Genomic DNA, 21,549 nt, shown 5'->3' on the forward strand with positions numbered 1-21,549 from the left:
AAACAAAAACAAAAAAAAAGATATTATCAACCAGAAACTCAATCATCTTCATTATTTAATCCTCCGTATTTTTTTTGTTTTTTTTTTTTTTTTTTTTTTTTTTTTTTTTTATTTTTTTTTTTTTTTTTTTTTTTTTTTTTTTTTTTTTTTTTTTTATTATTTATTTGGACGTATTTTTCACTCAATAAGCTTCAGTATACATGCAGATCACAACCAGAAATGTGTATCGTCGTTTATCTTTCTTGGAAAAACGTTCTAATAATAGGCTGAATGCGCTCATTCTGTTTAAAAGGGACTATGTTGGTGTACAGAGTGGAAAAAAATAAACGACTTTTTATGGTAGAACTGTCTTTCATAAGAGGATATTAAAGATGAGTCAAAAGCTCTTTAGGGTACTTAAAATCCTTATACCATTAATCCAACATCTTGACTTGACAGTATCACAATAAGAGGTTGAACAGCCAGACCAGAACGCAATATAACCTTGTATATATGGAGTCCTTGATGTGTGGTAACGGTATGTTTTCTCTCCAATGTTGACTTTACAGACTCTAAAATATACCAATTTCATAGGTTAACATGCAGGATCGTTTCAACTTGAATATTATTAAGATGTAGACCAAAATAGCTCTGTATTTCAACTTTAACGGTTATTAATGTACTAAAACTGTATTGATAATTTAAGAAAAGCAAGTATCGATAGGCTATTTTGGTTCCGGCTAGACTGATAAGGTATTAGAAGCAAACTCGGTAACTAGATAAAAAAAACAGAACAATATGGTATCAAGGAGTTTAAAATGTTTATTGATCAAACATGCATATAAATAACGATTAAAACATGATACAATCCATAGAGGAAAAGTCCCTCCCGATACCAGCAGACAATATCGGAAACCTGTCTTAGAATGACTCCATTCAGTCCTGGAATTCTGCCACAGAACGAAGCTAGGGACTTTACTCTTACCCTAAGTTCCCAATATCCTTGATCCTAACTTTATAATTAGGCTAAGGTCACATAATCCTGGACACCAACCTCAGAACTACCCTAGAGTCACATAATCCTGGACACCAACCTTAGAACTACCCTAGAGTCACATAATTCTGGTCATCAACCTTAGAACTACCCTAGTGTCACATAATCCTGGACCTCAACCTCAGAACTACCCTAGTGTCACATAATTCTGGTCACCAACCTTAGAACTACCCTAGTGTCACATAATCCTGGACCTCAACCTCAGAACTACCCTAGAGTCACATAATCCTGGACCTCAACCTTCGAACTACCCTCGTGTCACATAATTCTGGTCACCAACCTTAGAACTACCCTAGTGTCACATAATTCTGGTCACCAACCTTAGAACTACCCTAGAGTCACATAAATCTGGATCTCAACCTTAGAACTACCCTAGAGTCACATAATCCTGGACAACAACCTTAGAATTACCCTAGAGTCACAGTTCTGGACTTCAGCCTTGGTATTAGCTAAGGTCACAAAATCCTTTACCTCAACCTCAGAATTATGCTGTTGTCATACAGCGCTGGAGCTAGAATTTTAATATGATTTGATCTACATGCATCTCTGTATGACAGTAGGATCACAGAATAAAACCATTCCAAGAGAATGCCAAATAAAACTTCACAACACATTTGAATCCCTGATGTCAAATATATGTCACTGGAACATTCAATTTACCTTTACAATTTACACTTTGTAAAATATATATCTCTGTCAAAAAATATTGTACAGCAAAAATATTCTTTAAAGCACATCAACATCAGCATAAAAAAGAATCACTTTTACCTCGTAATTATAATACCATCAGGTCTCTTCCTCATCTTAGTTACAACTTAAATATTCCAAATCAGATATTTGTATCAATTATCTGTCCCATACTATATGTGCTATCACACTTAATTGGTAAAAATCAATCTGATAGCCTATTGACATGGTGTTGACTGTCAGATATAGTGATTGACAGATATAGTGACTGACAAATATAGTTTTAACTGTAAACTTTTTTTAATCAATGTTAAAAAGCAAAATAATGCTAGCAATTTACTTGACAACGTAGTGGTACTTACAAAAATTATATATTCTTATATCTTCAATTCCAGAAATTCTAATTCCTTGAAAATTTGGTTTTTATGTTTTTAGTGAAAATCATGAATATTCAGATGTGTAAAAATACCTAGCTATACAGTAATGAATTCTTCTGTTATAAACATAACTCCTATTTACTGGGGATGCTGTAATATGGAAGTTTTCAGGTACCTATACGTCATGAGGGATTGTGTAAGGAATGTTCAACATTAAGTATCAAAAAATAAATCAGAGAATAATGATACAATGTCCACTCTCAAGACACAAGGTTGGCATATCTTCATTCCATTCACCTCTAACTGGACAAAATAACAAAATATGCATGCAATTTTTTTGTTAGAAACTGAAAAGCAAAGCAAATGAATAAGTAGCCAAAGTAAAGAGCAAACCAGACAGGGATTTGTCAGCCTAACATTCATTCATAATCATCATACAGCTACTTGGTTTTAAAAGCCAGCACCTGTCATAAAATACAAGTAATACAAAATAGTGACAATCTATACATGTACATCAGAAATAGGATCTATCATGGAATGAGTTGTGTTTTGTACATATAACAAATCATTTCAGTTTCACATTATTTTTTTAAATAAACATTGAAATTTTAATGTTTTAGTGGTATCATATTTGATTTTCTCATTATTTACAAATATGTAAAATGGTGGAGAGTATGATACAAGAGCAAAAATAGATTAAAAAAAGGGAGGAAAAAAATATAACCCAAACTAAATTATTACATTTGCAATAGTGTGAAACCTGAACAAATGAGATATTTATACACATCAGAATTACATCAATTAAATGTGTACTCAAAAGGTGAAAGCTTAATGCTTAGGACATATGGTACGACTGATCACAAGCATGTGTTATAGAGATATCTCAGAAATAGGCATCTTCCAAATAAAGCCTTCTAAGTTGTTTGAAAAGCTGACAAAATGAAGTGAGTCATTGTTTGACATAGCCCAATATGTGTACAAGTGTGATATTCAAATCACGTTAAACTAGAAATTGTTTTAGTAAAGGAAGTAAATTTAGACCACTCAATTGGAATTCAAATGATGTTACTGGGAAGTAAAACACATGACTGACCAGAAACCATGTAACATTCCCATACGCTGAGTAAATGTAACAAAACTATGGACCCAGCCCATTAGACCACACCTCTTAAATCATTTGGGTCAAACTTTGCATATCATCAAACTAATATTACATCCTTATCAAACGTGTTCAAGTGCGTATCTTTATCATCACCTTTCAATACAAATCACACTTAGTTTATCACCCTCCCCAGGGATAAAGTCAAATCTTGTGGTCACGGAATTCACAGTTTTGTTACTAGTGACTTTGCAACACGAACATGTGGGTCTTAAGTAGAAAATATTAGTTGTTTATGTATGCAAGATAAACACTGCTCAACAAAGGACAAAAGGCCAATACAAAAGGACACATGAAAGAAGCCTTCCACAAACATTTCAAGTTACGTTTGATTTACAAAAAATAATCTAATCATTGTAAAGTTCAACAGAAATGAAAAAGAAATCATCATTAGATTGTTCTAATCTTACACCTCTAATGCTTGTATATGCTAATGGGAGGGAGGAGGATGTATGAAGCTTTTTTAAATACTTACATAAAACTTATAAGTTATAGAATACAATGCTGACAAATACAAGAGGAACTAACATCACAGTTTCTCCTAACTAATGATCCAAAAATGGGGTTTTATTTATATAATAGTGTATTATTACAAACCAGTCTTGTAATGTTATCCTGATGGTAGAAATAAAGTATCTGGGGGCGGGGTCATTTATGCTAAATAAACTCCTTATCAGGGTATAACGAAACATATATCAAAATAAAACAAGATGCTTCACACATTTATACAAAGCTGTACACCAACTCACAGACACTGGTTTTCACAATCTCTGTATCACAACAGGCTCATGTTGATTAATGTCTGCATCGATTAAAACAGATTCCGAATTAACTGCGCAGAAAGTAATTTGTCATTTGCGGCAATCTATGTTTTAATTCGTACTTGAAAGAAAGTTGGTTTCAAATATGTTATGCATCAACTCATACTGGCACTTGAAAGAAAATATACAGAGTTGATATATAACATACAAAGTATCAATACAATATAGGAAGAATATCAAGGTATTGCATTATTGTTTAAAAACCACATATCAATTCATTCTAACTTGGATTGTTTCATCATCAAACAAATGTAACAGTACTCCTTTGTTAAAAACAATTCAGTCAGAATGGAGAGTTACATGTCCTATACACCTGCCAAAAATAGTTAGATCTGTCTCCATAATTCATTATTACCAATGAACTTACTACTTCCTCTCTACAAAGTTCATTCTCACAACCTCTTTATGAAAAGCAGAGTAATAGTTTCACATAAAGATCATTTCACATGTCATACAACACCCAAATTATGATCATGTGATGATTATGAAATAAAGGTCACATGACACTTGATAAAGATCACATGGAGCTTGATTAATGATAACGTGACACTAGAATGAAGATCACATGACATCAAAATAATAAAACATAGTGACATCAGTTGAACGACTAGAAATGTTTTAATACTTACCCCCCCCCCCCCCCCCCCCCCCCCCCCCCCCCCGGTACATGAAAAAATCAGGAATAACATGACAACCATGTATTTAGTCTCACGATGAAAACGATAAAAATCTGTCAAAATATTATCCGGTTCAAAAGCCTTATGAAAATATATTACAAGCATAAAAATGAATCCTTGTAATAGCTGTACCACACACAATGTGTTGGTATCATACCCTGGAAAAACACAACCAGTTTAGTATTATATATAACATTATGTAATAATGAAGTAATACATATATTACACTCAGCAGCTATCTCAAGCTTTCTCCCCATCTATTCCAAACTTTAAGTGGTCGTAACATATTCACCTACCAATTCAAACAGACAAGGGTGAAAACCTGAATAACTTCACATCTACCAACAAGCTGATTGTTCACAGTGGATTGTTCTTAAAAATATCCAATATTCCAAACTATTATGAAGAAATCTATTAAGATGGAGAGACATACACTTATTGTGTTTGACACAGATTACAATTTTTATGTCACTGCGACAAAACACTTTACATATATCATTAGTTTTGAGTTTGAGAAAATGTAACACCAATAACATTCAAAGTCAAAAAAGAAATTTCATTAAACTTTCCTCATTATACTCTGTTCCTGATTGCTATTTTATGTTCCTGTCAAGGTCATCTGAGCTATATATACCAGTGGAGAAAGTTGAAAACAATATGATTAGCTTACAACGAGGCAGATCACTTTTGTCGACCAATGAAATGTCATGTAACATCAGGAAGAAGTAAATTCTCACCGTCCTTTATAAAGCTGTCATTAAGGCTTATTCTATAATGTATCTTATACTAGAGATAAGGAATGTTAGAATTCATCAAACAGCTACCTTAGATTGTGTAATGTTACTCTTTCATACTAATGCGTCACATTTGTTTTCATGTAATCTAATGCTTATTCAGTCATTGGTCTGATATCAGCTCAGAACTCTATATAATACAGTGCGTATCCAGTCACTGGTCTGATATCAGCTCAGAACTCTATATAATACAGTGCGTATCCAGTCACTGGTCTGATATCAGCTCAGAACTCTATATAATACAGTGCGTATCCAGTCACTGGTCTGATATCAGCTCAGAACTCTATATAATACAGTGCTTATTCAGTCATTGGTCTGATATCAGCTCAGAACTCTATATAATACAGTGCTTATTCAGTCACTGGTCTGATATCAGCTCAGAACTCTATATAATACAGTGCGTATCCAGTCACTGGTCTGATATCAGCTCAGAACTCTATATAATACAGTGCTTATTCAGTCACTGGTCTGATATCAGCTCAGAACTCTATATAATACAGTGCTTATTCAGTCACTGGTCTGATATCAGCTCAGAACTCTATATAATACAGTGCTTATTCAGTCACTGGTCTGATATCAGCTCAGAACTCTATATAATACAGTGCGTATCCAGTCATTGGTCTGATATCAGCTCAGAACTCTATATAATACAGTGCGTATTCAGTCACTGGTCTGATATCAGCTCAGAACTCTATATAATATATAATGATATCATATGTATCACCAATCTAGTATTTAATGCCATGGTGATGTAACAATATAGTGATGTGTTACCATGGTGATGTGGTACTATGGTGATGTGGTACTATGGTGATGTGGTACCAAGGTGATGTGGTACCATGGTGATGTGGTACCATGGTGATGTGTTACCATGGTGATGTGGTACCATGGTGATGATAGGATTCAAATGTAACATGTTTTCATGGCAATTATATACCTTAGTTGTGAAAATGGTGGTGAACAGATGAAAAATGATCCAACTCCATGATGATGTGCTGATGTTTTGCTGTTGAATATGAGCTGTCTATTTCTTGGGTGATGATTCTACACTGTTTGTCTTGCTGCTTCTGTCTCCAAGGCCATGACTTCATCATAAGATGGAGGAGGAAGATCAGCTGGATCTGTTTACAAACAAGTTTTATATATCTAACAAACATCACTTGTTCATTGTTATGATTGATCTCCTGACCACAATCATGTAGCTACATAACATCCTAAAATCACAAACGTCTTAATCAACATCCTAAAATCACAAACCTCTTAATCAACATCCTAAAATCGCCAAACCTCTTAATCAACATCCTAAAATCACAAACCTCTTAATCAACATCCTAAAATCACAAACCTCTTAATCAACATCCTAAAATCACAAACCTCTTAATCAACATCCTAAAATCACAAACCTCTTAATCAACATCCTAAAATCACAAACCTCTTAATCAACATCCTCTTAATCAACATCCTAAAATCACAAACCTCTTAATCAACATCCTAAAATCACAAACCTCTTAATCAACATCCTAAAATCACAAACCTCTTAATCAACATCCTAAAATCACAAACCTCTTAATCAACATCCTAAAATCGCAAACCTCTTAATCAACATCCTAAAATCGCAAACCTCTTAATCAACATCCTAAAATCGCAAACCTCTTAATCAACATCCTAAAATCGCAAACCTCTTAATCAACATCCTAAAATCGCAAACCTCTTAATCAACATCCTAAAATCGCAAACCTCTTAATCAACATCCTAAAATCGCAAACCTCTTAATCAACATCCTAAAATCGCAAACCTCTTAATCAACATCCTAAAATCGCAAACCTCTTAATCAACATCCTAAAATCACAAACCTCTTAATCAACATCCTAAAATCGCAAACCTCTTAATCAACATCCTAAAATCGCAAACCTCTTAATCAACATCCTAAAATCACAAACCTCTTAATCAACATCCTAAAATCGCAAACCTCTTAATCAACATCCTAAAATCGCAAACCTCTTAATCAACATCCTAAAATCGCAAACCTCTTAATCAACATCCTAAAATCACAAACCTCTTAATCAACATCCTAAAATCGCAAACCCCTTAATCAACATCCTAAAATCGCAAACCTCTTAATCAACATCCTAAAATCACAAACCTCTTAATCAACATCCTAAAATCACAAACCTCTTAATCAACATCCTAAAATCACAAACCTCTTAATCAACATCCTAAAATCACAAACCTCTTAATCAACATCCTAAAATCACAAACCTCTTAATCAACATCCTAAAATCACAAACCTCTTAATCAACATCCTAAAATCACAAACCTCTTAATCAACATCCTAAAATCACAAACCTCTTAATCAACATCCTAAAATCGCAAACCTCTTAATCAACATCCTAAAATCGCAAACCTCTTAATCAACATCCTAAAATCGCAAACCTCTTAATCAACATCCTAAAATCGCAAACCTCTTAATCAACATCCTAAAATCGCAAACCTCTTAATCAACATCCTAAAATCGCAAACCTCTTAATCAACATCCTAAAATCACAAACCTCTTAATCAACATCCTAAAATCGCAAACCTCTTAATCAACATCCTAAAATCGCAAACCTCTTAATCAACATCCTAAAATCACAAACCTCTTAATCAACATCCTAAAATCGCAAACCTCTTAATCAACATCCTAAAATCGCAAACCTCTTAATCAACATCCTAAAATCGCAAACCTCTTAATCAACATCCTAAAATCACAAACCTCTTAATCAACATCCTAAAATCACAAACCTCTTAATCAACATCCTAAAATCACAAACCTCTTAATCAACATCCTAAAATCACAAACCTCTTAATCAACATCCTAAAATCACAAACCTCTTAATCAACATCCTAAAATCACAAACCTCTTAATCAACATCCTAAAATCACAAACCTCTTAATCAACATCCTAAAATCACAAACCTCTTAATCAACATCCTAAAATCACAAACCTCTTAATCAACATCCTAAAATCACAAACCTCTATCAATATCACATTATATTATTTCTTACAATCCTCCATCACAGTTAACCTACATATTACAATCCTCCATCACAGTTAACCTACATATTACAATCCTCCATCACAGTTAACCTACATATTACAATCCTCCATCACAGTTAACCTACATATTACAATCCTCCATCACAGTTAACCTACATATTACAATCCTCCATCACAGTTAACCTACATATTACAATCCTCCATCACAGTTAACCTACATATTACAATCCTCCATCACAGTTAACCTACATATTACAATCCTCCATCACAGTTAACCTACATATTACAATCCTCCATCACAGTTAACCTACATATTACAATCCTCCATCACAGTTAACCTACATATTACAATCCTCCATCACAGTTAACCTACATATCACAATCCTCCATCACAGTTAACCTACATATTACAATCCTCCATCACAGTTAACCTACATATTTCAATCCTCCATCACAGTTAACCTACATATTACAATCCTCCATCACAATTAACCTACATATTACAATCCTCCATCACAATTAACCTACATATTACAATCCTCCATCACAGTTAACCTACATATTACAATCCTCCATCACAGTTAACCTACATATTACAATCCTCCATCACAGTTAACATACATATTACAATCCTCCATCACAGTTAACCTACATATTACAATCCTCCATCACAGTTAACCTACATATTACAATCCTCCATCACAGTTAACCTACATATTACAATCCTCCATCACAGTTAACCTACATATTACAATCCTCCATCACAGTTAAACTACATATTACAATCCTCCATCACAGTTAACCTTCATATTACAATCCTCCATCACAGTTACCCTACATATTACAATCCTATATCACATTTAACCTACATATTACAATCCTCCATCACAGTTAACCTACATATTACAATCCTCCATCACAGTTAACCTACATATTACAATCCTCCATCACAGTTAAACTACATATTACAATCCTCCATCACAGTTAACCTTCATATTACAATCCTCCATCACAGTTACCCTACATATTACAATCCTCCATCACAATTAACCTACATATTACAATCCTCCATTACAGTTACCCTACATATTACAATCCTCCATCACAGTTACCCTACATATTACAATCCTCCATCACAGATACCTTATATATTAACCTACATATTACAATCCTCCATTACAGTTACCCTACATATTACAATCCTATATCACATTTAACCTACATATTACAATCCTCCATCACAGTTAACCTACATATTACAATCCTCCATCACAGTTAACCTACATATTACAATCCTCCATTACAGTTACCCTACATATTACAATCCTCCATTACAGTTACCTTATATATTACAATCCTCCATCACAGTTACCTTATATATTACAATCCTCCATCACAGTTAACCTACATATTACAATCCTCCATTACAGTTACCCTACATATTACAATCCTCCATCACAGTTAACCTACATATTACAATCCTCCATTACAGTTACCCTACATATTACAATCCTCCATTACAGTTAACCTACATATTACAATCCTCCATTACAGTTAACCTACATATTACAATCCTCCATCACAGTTACCCTACATATTACAATCCTCCATCACAGTTAACCTACATATTACAATCCTCCATCACAGTTAACCTACATATTACAATCCTCCATCACAGTTAACCTACATATTACAATCCTCCATTACAGTTACCCTACATATTACAATCCTCCATTACAGTTACCCTACATATTACAATCCTCCATCACAGTTACCCTACATATTACAATCCTCCATTACAGTTAACCTACATATTACAATCCTCCATTACAGTTACCCTACATATTACAATCCTCCATTACAGTTACCCTACATATTACAATCCTCCATCACAGTTACCCTACATATTACAATCCTCCATTACAGTTACCCTACATATTACAATCCTCCATTACAGTTACCCTACATATTACAATCCTCCATCACAGTTAACCTACATATTACAATCCTCCATTACAGTTACCCTACATATTACAATCCTCCATTACAGTTACCCTACATATTACAATCCTCCATCACAGTTACCCTACATATTACAATCCTCCATCACAGTTACCCTACATATTACAATCCTCCATTACAGTTACCCTACATATTACAATCCTCCATCACAGTTACCTTATATAATACAATCCTCCATCACAGTTACCCTACATATTACAATCCTCCATTACAGTTACCTTATATATTACAATCCTCCATCACAGTTACCCTACATATTACAATTCTCCATTACAGTTACCCTACATATTACAATCCTCCATTACAGTTACCCTACATATTACAATCCTCCATTACAGTTACCTTATATATTACAATCCTCCATCACAGTTACCCTACATATTACAATCCTCCATTACAGTTACCTTATATATTACAATCCTCCATCACAGTTACCCTACATATTACAATCCTCCATTACAGTTACCCTACATATTACAATCCTCCATTACAGTTACCCTACATATTACAATCCTCCATCACAGTTAACCTACATATTACAATCCGCCATCACAGTTACCTTATATATTACAATCCTCCATCACAGTTACCCTACATATTACAATCCTCCATCACAGTTACCCTACATATTACAATCCTCCATCACAGTTACCTTACATATTACAATCCTCCATTACAGTTACCCTACATATTACAATCCTCCATTACAGTTACCCTACATATTACAATCCTCCATCACAGTTACCCTACATATTACAATCCTCCATCACAGTTACCTTATATATTACAATCCTCCATCACAGTTACCTTATATATTACAATCCTCCATCACAGTTAACCTACATATTACAATCCTCCATCACAGTTAACCTACATATTACAATCCTCCATTACAGTTACCCTACATATTACAATCCTCCATCACAGTTAACCTACATATTACAATCCTCCATCACAGTTACCTTATATATTACAATCCTCCATCACAGTTACCTTATATATTACAATCCTCCATCACAGTTACCTTATATATTACAATCCTCCATCACAGTTACCTTATATATTACAATCCTCCATCACAGTTACCTTATATATTACAATCCTCCATCACAGTTACCCTACATATTACAATCCTCCATCACAGTTACCCTATATATTACAATCCTCCATCACAGTTAACCTATATATTACAATCCTCCATCACAGTTACCCTACATATTACAATCCTCCATCACAGTTACCTTATATATTACAATCCTCCATCACAGTTACCCTACATATTACAATCCTCCATCACAGTTACCTTATATATTACAATCCTCCATCACAGTTACCTTATATATTACAATCCTCCATCACAGTTACCTTATATATTACAATCCTCCATCACAGTTACCTTATATATTACAATCCTCCATCACAGTTACCTTATATATTACAATCCTCCATCACAGTTACCCTACATATTACAATCCTCCATCACAGTTAACCTACATATTACAATCCTCCATCACAGTTACCTTATATATTACAATCCTCCATCACAGTTACCTTATATATTACAATCCTCCATCACAGTTACCTTATATATTACAATCCTCCATCACAGTTACCTTATATATTACAATCCTCCATCACAGTTACCTTATATATTACAATCCTCCATCACAGTTACCTTATATATTACAATCCTCCATCACAGTTACCTTATATATTACAATCCTCCATCACAGTTACCTTATATATTACAATCCTCCATCACAGTTACCTTATATATTACAATCCTCCATCACAGTTACCTTATATATTACAATCCTCCATCACAGTTACCTTATATATTACAATCCTCCATCACAGTTACCTTATATATTACAATCCTCCATCACAGTTACCTTATATATTACAATCCTCCATCACAGTTACCTTATATATTACAATCCTCCATCACAGTTACCTTATATATTACAATCCTCCATCACAGTTACCTTATATATTACAATCCTCCATCACAGTTACCTTATATATTACAATCCTCCATCACAGTTACCTTATATATTACAATCCTCCATCACAGTTAACCTACATATTACAATCCTCCATCACAGTTACCTTATATATTACAATCCTCCATCACAGTTAACCTACATATTACAATCCTCCATCACAGTTACCTTATATATTACAATTCCCATGAATCTAAAGCTTTAATTTATTGCTTTAAGGTGCTATTCACTTGTCTTTGTATTATTTATACATTTTACATACAGTCACACTGTAAACCATGTTATATTACTGACACTAAATGTCACTATTTTTTAATATTCTTCTCTGATACACTACTTCACAAGATTTCAAGAAATAAGTGTCAATAAACTGTCTTCCATGATGTAAACAACTGTTTAATAGTGTTATAACCACCGGGCTGATAGTGTCACACTTACCTGGCTAACAGTGTCACACTCACCTGACTAATAGTGTCACACTCACCTGACTAATAGTGTCACACTTACCTGACTAATAGTGTCACACTCACCTGACTAATAGTGTCACACTTACCTGACTAATAGTGTCACACTCACCTGACTAATAGTGTCACACTTACCTGACTAATAGTGTCACACTTACCTGGCTAACAGTGTCACACTCACCTGACTAATAGTGTCATGCTTACCTTGCTTATAGTGTTACACTTACCTGGCTAACAGTGTCACACTTACCTGACTAATAGTGTCACACTCACCTGGCTAATAGTGTCACACTCACCTGACTAATAGTGTCACACTCACCTGACTAATAGTGTCACACTTACCTGGCTAACAGTGTCACACTCACCTGACTAATAGTGTCACACTTACCTGGCTAATAGTGTCACACTCACCTGGCTAATAGTGTCACACACACCTGACTAATAGTGTCACACTCACCTGGCTAATAGTGTCACACTCACCTGACTAATAGTGTCACACTCACCTGGCTAATAGTGTCACACTCACCTGGCTAATAGTGTCACACTTACCTAGCTAATAGTGTCACACTCACCTAGCTAATAGTGTCACACTCACCTTGCTTATAGTGTCACACTTACCTGGCTAATAGTGTCACACTCACCTGGCTAATAGTGTTTACCTTTAAACAGCTACAAGCGGTAAATGGCCAATACAAATTACCAAATCCTTCATGAATATACTTAATGTAGCTACTTACCAAGCTTGTATTCATCCTCATCTATATTTACATCAACTGAGTTCCTCACCGAGGACGGGGAGATCAGATTATCATTTGCTCTTGATAAGTGTGCTCTCTGTGACATCGGCAAATCTTGACCTCGACGTCTATTGTTAGTGTCTTCTCGTTGTTTTCGTTTACTTCTCATGTGCTGGATGATGCACACCATGAATATAACAATTATCACTATTCCAATTAACCCACCTCCTGCTGCTCCTATGATCATACCCAGCCTAGCATAAGCTGTAAAATACAGTCCACCAACGCCACTTCAATAATTCAGCAATAGTTATTCCATCAGTTATTAGGAAAAATTTTCAAACATTAATCAAACAAAACTGGATTCTGTATCATTTCACAGCTGTAGGTTTGTTGAGAAAAGAGAGATTGAGTATTTTGTCTTTAATTTTCTTGTTTGTTCAGTGGCAGCAATTTCTCACCTACCACTGGATAACTCTTTATTTACTTTTGAGCAAATGAAGCCTGATGTTCTAAACGGCCAAGGGTCATGAAAGTTGAATTTTTTTTCTAAAAATTATAATTTTGATACAAAGAATGTCAATATCTCATATATATTAAACTGGGTCAGCAAATATTTACCATTTTCAATTCAAACAACTTATAGATCTATCTATCAACCAAAAGCTAACAATATATCATAACGATAGAAGTACGTACTGCCAACAGTATACACTTCCTCAGTGTATACTTCCAGTGTCAGGGACGCTGTTGTCGATGGTTTTATTAGGTCTGGGATGATCCTATCTATTAAGCTGGATGATTTCTTGACTCGGATAATAAGGTTAGACCCTGCATCTGTACACCATGTAGAGGGAGTGCTGTAACAGGTATAGGCCTGGAACAAACCAGATGATATGGTCACACAAAGAGTCAATTTATCAGATGCCTTATTTAATTATTTTTTATACAAACCTTTTTTTACCAGATGATCAAGGACCTTAACTGTTGCATTAATTCTTCAGAGAAGTGTTGAACAAATTTGACCCCTTTTCCTTTCAATACATTTAAAAGTTTATTCACAAACTACCAAATACCATGCCTGGAAGACATTTTTGAAATGGTCACACATATACTACATTGAGTATTGATCTACTCAGACTCCTAGATATTTATTTTACAATGATACAAGGCATTTAAGCATAAAGGGACACTAATATTCATGATACTGACTCAATGATTTGGTTGAAAAAAAACAATTATAATAATAATGATAGCAAACTCAAAAAATATGAAGCAATACATATCTCCCCATTGCTCATTTGCTCAGAGTACATTGAAAAAAAAAGAGATCCCAGAGGGATCTTGGCGCCCACCATTGTTTGATCTTTATATACTCTTTGAAAGTTGGATCTTTTCCCTTAGTTTTTTCTCTCTTCTCTGATTTTGCTCTTAATGATAAGACATTTGAATATTCCTTTGCAAAAATAGCAATAATAATCTTTACTTGCTAATCCAAAATGGCTGTCTGGAAGCCATTTTGTTTCTTCTGATCAGTCCCAAAATCAAACAAACACAAGGAGAGGCCAATGGGAACATACTTATGAAATTTGAGAGACATCCATTCAGTACTTCTTAAGAAATAGTGATAACAATCTTTACTAGGCAAAATATAAGATGACTGCCTGTTGGCCAATTTGCTTTTCCCACCAGTCCCAAACTCAAACAGGCACAACTACGGACCTAAAGGAACCTATACATGAAATTTGAGAAAGATCTAGAGAGTAGTTCTAAAGAAATAGCAATTACAAACTTTCAAAGTCAAAATCCAAGATAGCCACTTCTCGGCCGTTTTGTTTTTTCTGATCCTCCCCAAAAAAAAACGAATGGGCACAACAATGGACCAAGGGGAAATTACATATGAAGTTAAAGGAAGATCCATCAAGTACTTCTCAAGAAATAGCGATAACAAACTTTCAAATTCCAAATCTAAGATGGCCACCTTTAGGCCATTCCATTTTTCTGATAAATCCCAAAATTACATGGGCATGACTAGAGACCAAAGAGACCAAAGTGAAGCTACAGATGAAATTTGAGAGAGAGCCATCTCTTACTTAAAAAAGCGATAACAAACTCCATTAAAAAATCCATGATGGGTGTCATGTTGGCCATTTTGTTTTTCTTATCAGTCACAAAATCAAGCAGGCACAACTAGGGACCAAGGGGAACTTACATATGACATTTGAGAAAGATCCATCCAGTACTTCTCAAGAAATAGTGATAAAAAAATTGCTCACTGACAGATGGACCAAAGACTTCGGATGCCGGGTGATTTAATGACCCAACATCTCATGATGTTGGATTAAAAATCTACTATCAAAAGAGGAGCACATACCATTGTGATGCTGGTTCTCTGAGAGAACAGGAACACACATCATTGTGATGCTGACTCCCTGAGAGAACAGGAACACACATCATTGTGATGCTGACTCCCTGAGAGAACAGGAACACACACCATTGTGATGCTGACTCCCTGAGTGAACAGGAACACACACCATTGTGATGCTGACTCCCTGAGTGAACAGGAACACACATCATTGTGATGCTGACTCCCTGAGAGAACAGGAACACACATCATTGTGATGCTGACTCCCTGAGAGAACAGGAACACACACCATTGTGATGCTGGTTCTCTGAGAGAACAGGAACACACACACATGAGAGAACAGGAACACACCTTTGTGATGCTGACTCCCTGAGAGAACAGGAACACACACCATTGTGACACTCTCTGAGAGAACAGGAACACACACCATTGTGATGCTGACTCCCTGAGAGAACAGGAACACACACCATTGTGATGCTGAATCCCTGAGAGAACAGGAACACACACCATTGTGATGCTGACTCTCTGAGAGAACAGGAACACACACCATTGTGATGCTGACTCCCTGAGAGAACAGGAACACACATCATTGTGATGCTGACTCCCTGAGAGAACAGGAACACACACCATTGTGATGCTGACTCCCTGAGAGAACAGGAACACACACCATTGTGATGCTGACTCCCTGAGAGAACAGGAACACACACCATTGTGATGCTGACTCCCTGAGAGAACAGGAACACATACCTTTGCAATGCTGCTTCCTTGTGAGTATGTCAATTCAACATCGCAGTCCTTGACTCGATAAGAAAGAGTTCTCACACACAACTTGTACAGGTCTTGGCTGTCCTCCCCTACACTCTACAACCCACAAAATACAATAACAGTCAATATTAATAGAGTTGATAATGTCTGAGGTAGAGTAGCCTTCAGTTAATGAGATTACCTATCACTGCATGTAAACATAAGCCAACCATGTCATGGTAATTACATAAAGACAGAAACATTATGATAATGATAAAATAAGAGGCCTAAAAGACATGTATCTCTCACCTATATTAATTGATTCCTCATCACTAAAGATTACTTCAGACAAAACTTAGTCAAATTCCAATCATTCCTACAGGAGGAATGGGATTTTGAGGGGTTTGCTCTATTTCAAAAGTGATCCATTGTCTCCTCTGACTTTTTAACCTTGAATGTTGACCTTCAAAAATTAATTTTGTCCAAAGCAAATACTTGATGGTGTGATTCTACTGCATGAATAGGAACTGAATCTGATGAGGGGTTCATAAAACAACTTGCAATCAATCTAAGTGCTACTGAAGCAGGTGCAAACATTAAAAATTTAAAATTTAATAAAATCAACATTTAGAAAAAAAGAAGACATAGAAATAACTTGATATATACCCCATCCTTTATCTAGAGACATAATCAAATCACAAAGAAAAAACAAATTGGTCAAAAAAGGACATTTGTCAACATAGTTAAGAAAGCCAAACGGATGGACATGTAAGTTAATAGATAAACAAACATATTAATCACATTTCTTTGACCTAACAGGCTGGTTACTTTAAAATCATTAATATTTGTTGGTGTTTTAATTTCATTATTTGATTTCTAGGTATACTCAATCCTCCAATTCATATCTACAAAAATAGTTAAAATTTGTGTAAATAAATCCATAGAGCTATATTTTTCCATAAAATCAAGTGTTCATGAAATAACAATTTGAAAAATATTGAGCCCCACAAAAACATACAATTTTACTATTAATGCTGAACAAGAAGAGATCTTCGTCATTACAAATTCATGATTTCAGTGCATACTAGATAAAGATGTTAAAAAAAGAATATTTTCACAGCAATAACTCTTTCAAAAATCATCAAATCACAATACTATTCCAGAACATGCATGTTAACATATCTAATGAAGTTCAGAAAATAAGAGTTGAGATCTCTGGACAATGTTATAAAACATTAAATCAAAATTTTCAAATTTCAGAAATAATTGAACAATGTCTCTAGTACACAAGTTTATCATTTCTTACTTTGAAATATGCTCCACATGTTTCAATTGAAGGAGAGTTCCATGTAAGTGTTACAGTATCATCAGGGTTGAGCTTCTCTGGGTAACTGGACTTGGACTTTGCGCAATAACTTCCATCAAGTTTAACTGAAAACCAAAACAATTATAACAGATTTAATACAGCTTTCTTTAGGGCTATTTTGGGCTAATAACAGGCCACTTTCCCAAATGAAATATTTCATATTTTTGCCATATTCCCAAAAATTTGCAATTTACTTTTGAAAATTTCCTTCCCATTTCATCAATTCTTTCCCAAAATGAGAAAAATGCCAAATTGCTAACCAGTGATACTAACCAGTGAAAGAAAAGACTATTACTGTGAACAATATTCTACAGTTTGTGATATACAATATCCTATTCCATATATTATAAAGGTATAATACCTTTTATATTGTTGTCCTGGTAAAGAAATTTCTTTCATTTTTATGGTTTTTTGTTGGAAGATTAATGATGGTCAGATGTTGTTTTCTTGTGGTTACCTGAAGTTGTTCATTTTTGTAGTAGTCAGATGTTGTTTTCTTGTGGTTACCTGAAGTTGCTCATTTTTGTAGTAGTCAGATGTTGTTTTCTTGTGGTTACCTGAAGTTGCTCATTTTTGTAGTAGTCAGAAGTTTTTTTTGTAGTTGTCAGTTGTTTTTCGTGTTGTAACAAGTTTTCTTGTGATCACTAGTCATTGTGTTGGTTACTAAGTGTTGTTTGTATACAATTATTGTGTATTGTTTGTATGGTTAAAAGACAATATTTGTATATTGTTAACATGTGTTGTTTGCATGTGTTTACCATCCAATTTATACATTTTATACAATTAGTATGTTGTGATAATTGTCTTGGTTTATGTACCTGCTGATGTTTGTCTATGGTTTATGTACATGGTGTTGTTTGTCTATGGTTTATGTACCTGGTGTTGTTTGTCTATGGGTACCTGGTGTTGTTTGTATATGGGTACCTGGTGTTGTTTGTCTATGGTTTATGTACCTGGTGTTGTTTGTATATTGGTACCTGGTGTTGTTTGTATATTGGTACCTGGTGTTGTTTGTCTATGGGTACCTGGTGTTGTTTGTCTATGGTCTATGTACCTGGTGTTGTTTGTATATGGGTACCTGGTGTTGTTTGTATATGGGTACCTGGTGTTGTTTGTCTATGGTCTATGTACCTGGTGTTGTTTGTATATGGGTACCTGGTGTTGTTTGTATATGGGTACCTGGTGTTGTTTGTCTATGGTCTATGTACCTGGTGTTGTTTGTATATGGGTACCTGGTGTTGTTTGTATATGGGTACCTGGTGTTGTTTGTATATGGGTACCTGGTGTTGTTTGTCTATGGTCTATGTACCTGGTGTTGTTTGTATATGGGTACCTGGTGTTGTTTGTATATTGGTACCTGGTGTTGTCTATGGGTACCTGGTGTTGTTTGTCTATGGTCTATGTACCTGGTGTTGTTTGTATATGGGTACCTGGTGTTGTTTGTATATGGGTACCTGGTGTTGTTTGTATATTATTGTAAGTTGTTGTTTTTCTATGGTTGCCATATAATATATACATATGCCTTGTTGCCAGGCTCTGTATTTTGTTGCTGTATTCTTTGTGTGAATGGCTGCAATACATTTCTATGTTGAAGGTGTAGTAGCCAGGTAAAGTTTATGTACAGCTGTACTTTTAACACTTCCAGATGTAGTGTCTATAATGTTAAGTGGTTGTCAAAAGTTCAAGTGAAGACTGACTCAATAAAATGTCAATAAAAACAGCAAGTAACTTTATGTAAACCAGGATAACTCCTACTGCAGCGAATGTTTACACTACACTGGTGACATTTTCCATTTTCATCATATAAGAATTTAAAATTCCAGATCAAATAGCAGATTATGATCATACTGGTTTTTGTGTCAGCTGTGTTTTGTGGTAAAAACGTGATGACAAGGACTAGAACGGGAACCACAACAGGCTTCATGTCATCTTTGCCCTGAAATTGAAAACATCACTCTCAGTAATATGCATCTATATTTCATTTCAGAAAAAACATGTACCAAATGGAGGGTGCAAATATCTGGTTTTAAAACTTATAACCAAATGATTGCTTGATTGGCCTAACCATATTGTAGCCTCGCCATATGGGAATTTCCCTATATTCAAGAGGTAGGGTGCACGGTTAGCGACTGCATGGTAGCTATATGTAGTTCAAACCCCAGCTGGGCAGGTGTTTTTCATTATTTCCTATTACAAATTTGGTACAGTTGACCACTCCTAGGGTAGAAGCTATACTGTAGTAGATTGAGATGCTTCATTTAACATATCAAAACTGGGTTGTTTTTGTCTTCAGGGTCAAAGACATTGTGAAGGATTGAGTAATATAGAAGAACAGAGCAGATATTCCTTATGCCTAGGCTAGCTGGAATTCTTACCTTTTAATCAACTGATAGAGTATCTGGCTAGAGCACAAAGGGTCACTAATTCAAACTTTGGTGGAGACAAGCTGTTTCTAATTACTTCTATTACAATAATTAAAGAGACATTATGTCATATATATAGTCATCAAAACCCATTTCACATTTATCTATACATTTCTATGCTTTCTATTACATATAAATGTGATGAACATTGAATTTACAAGCAGACAAGACCAGTGGAATTGTCTCTTAAGTTTCCATCCGACACAAGTTCCTTTAAACTTCATTTGATGTAAGGCTATATTCCAAGTTTCTGCAAGATTCCATTTATGTGTGTAATTTGTAACACATTTGACAAACATTTACCTAAATATTCTAGCAAAATGTCCCAAGATCAACTCTACATGTACGTATATATCCTGGTCACAATCGACTGTCGCCCAAAGGTGAATCACTCTCCAACTGAGTCATGTTTCTGTCGCGTTGCCATGAACATGATTTTATTAAAGACAAATAAGTAAAGAATCGGATTTATACCAATAATCTGGCATACAAACCTCGTGATGAGGGAAAACAGTGGATCACAACAGCAATAAACAGCGTTTACAACGAGTGTCAAGTGGTCACGAATTGTTTTTACAATGGAGAATCTGGGTCACAAAACAGCTTTAAAGGGAAAGATAAAGAACGACATTTGGCAGCAATCGCCACTAAACACCATGATAGCAACGGTATAAGATATAGGTAACTCTACAGTTGCTGCCGACTCTACCATAATTTTTGAGATAGAGAAAAACTCAATTACGGGCAAAGAAACAAAGTTCACAGCTACTGTATTCAAAATGTCTATATTTATTTCAAATATGCCAATGGTCTTGTCGCTACATCTCTGTATGGATTTGT

The 21,549-nt window shown here is 34.9% G+C and overlaps 1 protein-coding gene across 2 annotated transcripts; it reads right to left on the bottom strand.

The window, feature by feature from the left end:
* Nucleotides 1-781: 781 nt before the first annotated feature.
* Nucleotides 782-21,307, bottom strand: LOC132543485 (uncharacterized). Of its 2 annotated transcripts, XR_009553970.1 has the most exons (8): nucleotides 21,204-21,307; nucleotides 20,135-20,222; nucleotides 18,227-18,351; nucleotides 16,924-17,037; nucleotides 14,511-14,688; nucleotides 13,812-14,075; nucleotides 6,486-6,669; nucleotides 782-4,058 (listed from the first exon to the last, which is right to left on the bottom strand). XR_009553970.1 is itself a non-coding variant. In XM_060206992.1 (7 exons), exons 2-7 carry the CDS (start codon nucleotides 20,208-20,210, stop codon nucleotides 6,593-6,595), a joined length of 834 nt encoding a protein of 277 aa, XP_060062975.1. In that variant the 5' UTR covers nucleotides 20,211-20,222; nucleotides 21,204-21,307; the 3' UTR covers nucleotides 4,736-6,592. The 2 variants fall into 2 exon arrangements, 1 of the variants encoding a protein (XP_060062975.1); XM_060206992.1 differs by lacking the exon at nucleotides 782-4,058 and having other exon boundaries at nucleotides 4,736-6,669.
* Nucleotides 21,308-21,549: the final 242 nt, after the last annotated feature.

The sequence above is a fragment of the Ylistrum balloti genome, unplaced genomic scaffold (assembly GCF_031769215.1).
Source record: "Ylistrum balloti isolate Yb309-2 unplaced genomic scaffold, AGI_CSIRO_Ybal_v1 Utg369756, whole genome shotgun sequence".
Taxonomy (NCBI): domain Eukaryota; kingdom Metazoa; phylum Mollusca; class Bivalvia; order Pectinida; family Pectinidae; genus Ylistrum; species Ylistrum balloti.

Bases quoted from the DNA above. Each gene is read 5' to 3' on its own strand.
- LOC132543485 (XM_060206992.1), bottom strand. From the start codon at position 20,210: ATGAAGCCTGTTGTGGTTCCCGTTCTAGTCCTTGTCATCACGTTTTTA. The intron at 17,038-18,226 runs GTAAGAAATGAT...TGTGGGTTGTAG, and splicing joins CATGTGGAGCATATTTCAAA to AGTGTAGGGGAGGACAGCCA. The intron at 14,689-16,923 runs GTATGTGTTCCT...GGTTTGTTCCAG, and splicing joins AAGGAAGCAGCATTGCAAAG to GCCTATACCTGTTACAGCAC.